Genomic DNA, 6000 nt, shown 5'->3' with positions numbered 1-6000 from the left:
CAGCCAAAATATGGTTATTACCTATTGTTTAACATTTTAGATCGATCGATGGAACATTTTGGATCGATGTGCTTGTTGTGAACTTTGGACTTGACGTTGTTGCTTCGATATGTTTTCGGAAATATGAGTTCGACTCACGTTTTGGGAATCACAGTGTGCGATAACAGTTTCGGTAAAATAAGCCAACAAGTTACATGGAAAATTAGGAAATAAATAGCCGATGGCAATGTCACCTTCTTCAACAAAAAAAAAACAAGTAGTACAGTTCCATTCCCGAACGAACGGCATACTGTTCGAGTGTCCATGAATTCACTCTGTAAGATCACGTCAATGCTCTATTTTTGAATACCGTACATTTTTTTGGGCAAAGTTGACGACATATCAACAACACCTGGATTTTTACGGGTCCTATGTTTAATTTGGGCGATCTTTTTGCGTCACAATGACTTAAATCAATCAAAACAAACTTCGGCTGCATACATACAGTAAGCGACAACTCAATGTGAACTATTGGTTTTGGATAAGAACCACTTGTTGCCTTGGATAAGACTGGAAGTTTCGACATAAGATATACAATCCGTAGAAGTTATATCGAATGGATATTAAAAGAGGAGGTTAACTGGATTCAAGAACTATAAGATAACTATAACATAATATATTTTCTTATCCAATTCAATGTTTTTGGTAGTTTTTTTTTGTTGCCACGCGAATCAAATTTCTGGTACAGAACTAGTTCTTACATAATGCTTACCTTGCAAATGTTAAACAGCACATTATGCTGCAAATCTTCCGCAAAAGTGATGCGAAGTCAGTAAGAAGAAATATTACTGACTTGTTTTCATGATGCTCATTATCTCGTAAATAAATTGTGTTTGACATGTTTGGTTTTATTCAAACAGAAAAATTTTGGCATGAAATTAAGCATTCTGCTGGCTCACTATGGCTCATTAAATGTAGGTTTCATCGTGGAGAATGTGTGCTGAAGATTTTTTTTCTGCAAACAATACACCCAACACATTCTTATTTCTCTACCTTCCTAAAAATTCTTTTTATTCATTGTATTTGCACTTATCGTGACTTCTTAAATTCCACATGGAGCAATGTCAGTGGCATATCCCAAGCGCGACTCCACACTTAGCTTCTAAATGTGACACCGTAGTAAGTGTGGGCATACGTTTTGCGAATAAGCGACAAAGAGAATGGAAACAAGTGCGTGTGTGGTAGTGTCACATTTGGTAGTGTCACACTTACTACGGTGTCACATTTAGAAGCTAAGTGTGGAGTCGCGCTTGGGATCTAATGTTTTGGTATTGTTTTGGATGTATCGTAGGATTGGGTGTTTTTCCCGCATGTCTTTCATTTCTCAATTTAATCTGATGGCAATTTAATAATCCCACGTCCAATTTTGATCCCAATGTAAAGGTTCTTTAAGATTTTCACGTTCACTTTGGTCATCCGCCTTGGTCAATCCATTGGCATTTTCATCGGTGATCAAATCGGTTTTCTTGCCATCCAATGCATTAAATAAAATCGCATCGCTTGGATTGAATGTGGTTACAACGCGCTTATTATTTGGTCCAATCAATTTTGTTATTAGTTTTGTGTTGGGCAACAGATTTTTTGCTTCATTTTCCGCATTATACAAACCAATCAGTTCGGGCACAACTCGATTCCGCTCCATTTCAATGGTATTTGCTTGAAGTTCCCTGATTGCATCCGATACACGATCCTCCAAATTGCTGATTCAGCCAACAATTTGACGAAAATCCAAAATTAAATCGTTTCAAATGAAATACACTCTTCAGATTGGCAAATTGATTTTACCTGATTTCTGCCTGCGTTCCGTTCGATCTATTGGGAAATTTCGAGACGAACAGAAAAAAAATTAGTATCATTAGCGGTGTCATTGATCAAATAGATGAATGATTGCATTACCTCTTCTTCTCTTTCAACAGTCGTGTAAAGTGGAAAACTTTTCTTGTTCCATCTTGAACCTTGAGCTCAAAGCTATAGTTTTATAAATAGAATTTTCAGTGATTTGCTAACGCACAACAACAATAAAAATCGGAAATATGCATAATGCGAGCTTACTATTTGAAAACGTAATAAATGATGATTTGTTGAATGTCCTCGTCCGTAGAGTATCTGAACGGCAAATGTAACAAATTTTCGAAATTAAGTGCTTATGTTACACAAAAATCAAGTGGGTAATTTTCCATACGTGTACTGTTCTAAGACATTGCGGTTGAATTGGTCAGCATGTTTGATTTGCGCTCCAATCGACGTTGTGTCTGGGTGGTTATTTTCCATAATTATGCTGGCCCCATCAATCGTACCATCATCATCATCAATTTGATCGTTTAAATAGTTGTCGGGCAGCGGTAGGAATTCTTTACGCGGTGAATCATCATTTGGCATACGGCTCATGCGAAGCGCATGACTTTTCTCATCGTACTGCGTACGAAAATGCAATTTTGGCGTAAACAATTGCTGTATAATTGTCTCCAAATTATGAATATCATACCACACTTTGGGCACACGTTTCGGTTGCGCAAAATATTGTGAATATGTTTCCAAATATGGATTCAATACGGTCGTAATCTTTTCACGCTGCCTTTCAGCACGAACACACACTCGATGCATTTTGTTGAAGGCGGTCTCAATTTGCGCCTTTTTCCTGCGCAAAAAGTATTATAAGCGAAATGAATGTCAATGTCGATGGGCTTTTATGAATTTTTGCACCGAATTAGAAAAGAAAAATACTAATTTCAGTGAAAAAAAATGTTTTTCAAATACAAAAAGCGAAACTTCTGTGTGTAAAACTTCTTCAGGTCCATTTAGCATCGTAGAATGTTGAAAATTTTCAACATTATTCAAGAATAATTGTCATTTTCAACATATTTCGTACACATTTTATGATTCGCGTCATTCATTTTACTCGACAAAATTCGAAAAACCAACCAAAAAAGGTAAAAAAGCAATCAGAGACTTTTTTGCAACCACCACATACATTGTACACATTAAATGCACTTGAGCAATGGAGTTGCAAAAAAATTGCGATGAATTTAAATGGAATATACGCAAATGACTGTGTTTACGGAGTTGATACGTATACGTGTGCATCGATTGCCCAGCGATATATTTAAATGCCCTGAATGGGTAAACTTACGCAAAAAGACAAAATAAGAGATATTTTCGATGAAATTCTTGATCAACTTACTCTTGAGACTGCTGTATGATTTCTTGTTTGCGCTTTATGGTGTACGAAAGATACTGGATCTCCTGATTCCTAAAATGAGCGGAAACAATCGCATTTTGAATTAGCCTTTGAAAATGAATGCACATTCCACAAGCTTCAAACTTACTTTTCATAGTTGTAATTGTTGAATTCTCGGATCGCATGATAGCAATCCACAATTTTATCTTCGCAATAATCCTCAAATCTTTTTCAGCATACATTTTAAGGAACGAATTAGAGGTTAATTTTATTAATCGGTTGCTAACTTATGTTATGTAAAAATCAGATTTGTTAACTGAATTTAGTCACGTTCGAAATGTTAAAATAGGCACTATTAGAGCGGAGACCTAATTGGTAAATGATATTGATATCACAACGTACCGGTGTAAATTGATGAGAGCCGAATCGGGTAATTTGTGCACAATCCGAATGGGAATTGTGAATGTTGCCTTTGCATGCGGTCGTTGGGCTTCTATCGGTGGTGAACTTTCTTCCCAAGAACTTTCGGCTACCACGGATGGTGGATAAGGCATCGCACAATCATAGTCGTACGGCATTAGAGCTGTCATTGGATTTGGTGTGGTTTCCCCGTTCCATTCTCTTATAATACTTGACTCCGATGGCTGAATTTCATTTGAATCTATTGTGGTTGTTGGTTTGGATGTGGCATAAGTGGTAATCGATCCAGACTCACTAAAATTATTCGCTTCATTGGCCAACGGACTTTCTGGTTTGGTATTGGACATAAAGAGCATAAGCGCTCTAAATATTGATGCTATTTCCATTTTTCAAGTCGATTCAAAAATTTCAATTGATTTAAAGAAAGTCGTAAACATTTAGCGAAACGGAATTCTTTCAAATTCTCAACGAAAATCGCTCGAAGTTGACAGTAAAAAGAAAGAAAGTAAAATAAATACTAAAATAAAACTAGAAAATTAGCGAATCTTTAAAGAACTTTAAATTATTAGTATTAAATGGAATTAAAATGTTTAAAAAAATTGTTATTTTTCCAATGGTTCGGTTATTATTAAGTGCCGCACTTTTTGGATAACACGCCGTATGCTTGAGAACAAGTCATTTAAATGGATGATAAATATATCTGTGGGCAATCGATGCAAACGTGTACGAATCGACGTATAAAACTAAACATTGATGAACGAAGCTGAAACACACGATCAAATGTATCGAAAAACATCTGTTGAACACAGACAATAACAACGACGACTACGACGATGATGAAAAAAATTGCCTAAAAAACGAGAGCAAATTGAACGCATAGCGAAAATGTGACTGTCGAACCAACACGTTTTCATTTTGGCAATGAAAAGAATTCATTTAACCGAGAAGAAAGAAATAAAAAATCTTCAACTATATTCAAGAAGTTATAATACAAATCGAAAATAAAAACGATGTGTACGCATATATTGTCCCGAAGCGAAGTGCTTTAAATAATATTATTGAAGGCGAAGTCACAATGAACAGCAGCATCGTGAAATGTTCGCCAAATCCCGTTGTTTTCATTTGAATGGAGGAAGTTTCATGAATTCACTCGCACACAGTTCCATGCATTTGAATTTCTGCGGTGTCATTAAACACCTTTCGAGCGTGTTTACGAGCGGCAAAGGAAAGCAAATTATGCACAGCTGACTGAGTTTCAATTGCGAATGAAAATGGCTGAATTTAAATGTTTAGGAAGAACTCTGGTCTCAACTAATTACAATTTAATAATATATTTGTTGGATTTGGATGAAGCAGCTTCTCTGATCGTCTGTACAAACAGATAGGAAATGTCAAACAAGAAAAATAAAGCGGCACCTGGAGACTGGTTGGAGAAATAGAGAATCATACACATAGTTTACTGTAACAAATACGCGTCTGAGTTAGTTCAAACGTTGAAAGTTGTACTTAGTCCCCAGGCGGCGCTGTATTGTTTACTATCTTCATGAAAAGAAAGGCTGGGATGAAGAATGAAAGAAGGGAAGAATGTAAGGAATTATGATTTAGAAATAAAAAGATTTTTAATTGAACAAAGCGCGATTTTTCAGAATATTCGGTGGCGATGGGAATTCATTGTGATTAGGCATTTGCGTGTATGATGACGTTTTCACTGCAAAGCTCATCACTTCCATAAATCAATCAATTGATTGAATATTCCAATAAATTCTTTTGGTGGTTATATGGCATCCAGATTCCAGATGCATGTTATGTTTCAAAATGCATAGCATCAATCAAATGTTTCGAAATGCATTTGCTATCACGTCATAAGACTTCACATGCATATCATATATAGACAATTGATTGAATTGGTTAAAACAAAAACTCACATAATTTGACACGATACTCAATGTTTTGTTCGAAACAGCTTTACAAAGCTTTTTCCGGAATTCACCTCATAGATGTCGCACACCGTTCAAACGATTTATTTCAATCGGTGGCGATGAACTAGTTCATTTCCATAATATGACACAAGTGAAGCAACTATGCAGCTATATTCAACTTGGAGAATTCAGTTGGAATCGAATGAATAAAACTTGCATTCTCGCTTTATTTCTTCTTTTTGTTTTGTTTTGTTTTGTTTTTTTTGCGCAATTTTGGCGCATCAGTTTTTGATGAATTCCGTTCAAGTTGGTTTGCGGAAAAAAAAGAAACGATGCATTTGCTTGGAAAAATATCGCTCGATGCTCCCAAAAACGGTTTCGGCGAAAAGGGAATGTAAAATGTCAAACCAAATGTTACTCAATTCCGAAATGAAAAACTTTTCA

General features: G+C 35.9%; 1 protein-coding gene across 1 annotated transcript; it reads right to left on the bottom strand.

Annotated features, from left to right (window-relative positions):
* Positions 1 to 505: 505 nt before the first annotated feature.
* On the bottom strand, positions 506 to 4392 carry LOC129575965 (uncharacterized). The gene is made up of 8 exons (XM_055460239.1): positions 3620 to 4392; positions 3366 to 3443; positions 3221 to 3289; positions 2222 to 2677; positions 2092 to 2145; positions 1936 to 2007; positions 1825 to 1851; positions 506 to 1739 (listed from the first exon to the last, which is right to left on the bottom strand). Exons 1-8 carry the CDS (start codon positions 4021 to 4023, stop codon positions 1385 to 1387), a joined length of 1515 nt encoding a protein of 504 aa, XP_055316214.1. The 5' UTR covers positions 4024 to 4392; the 3' UTR covers positions 506 to 1384.
* Between the last annotated feature and the right edge of the window lie 1608 nt (positions 4393 to 6000).

This window comes from Sitodiplosis mosellana, unplaced genomic scaffold (genome assembly GCF_009176505.1).
Source record: "Sitodiplosis mosellana isolate CC-2019 unplaced genomic scaffold, AAFC_SMos_1.0 Smas_scaffold_6170, whole genome shotgun sequence".
In the NCBI taxonomy this organism is placed as follows: Eukaryota; Metazoa; Arthropoda; class Insecta; order Diptera; family Cecidomyiidae; genus Sitodiplosis; species Sitodiplosis mosellana.
This window is presented reverse-complemented; position numbering and strand designations above follow the sequence as displayed.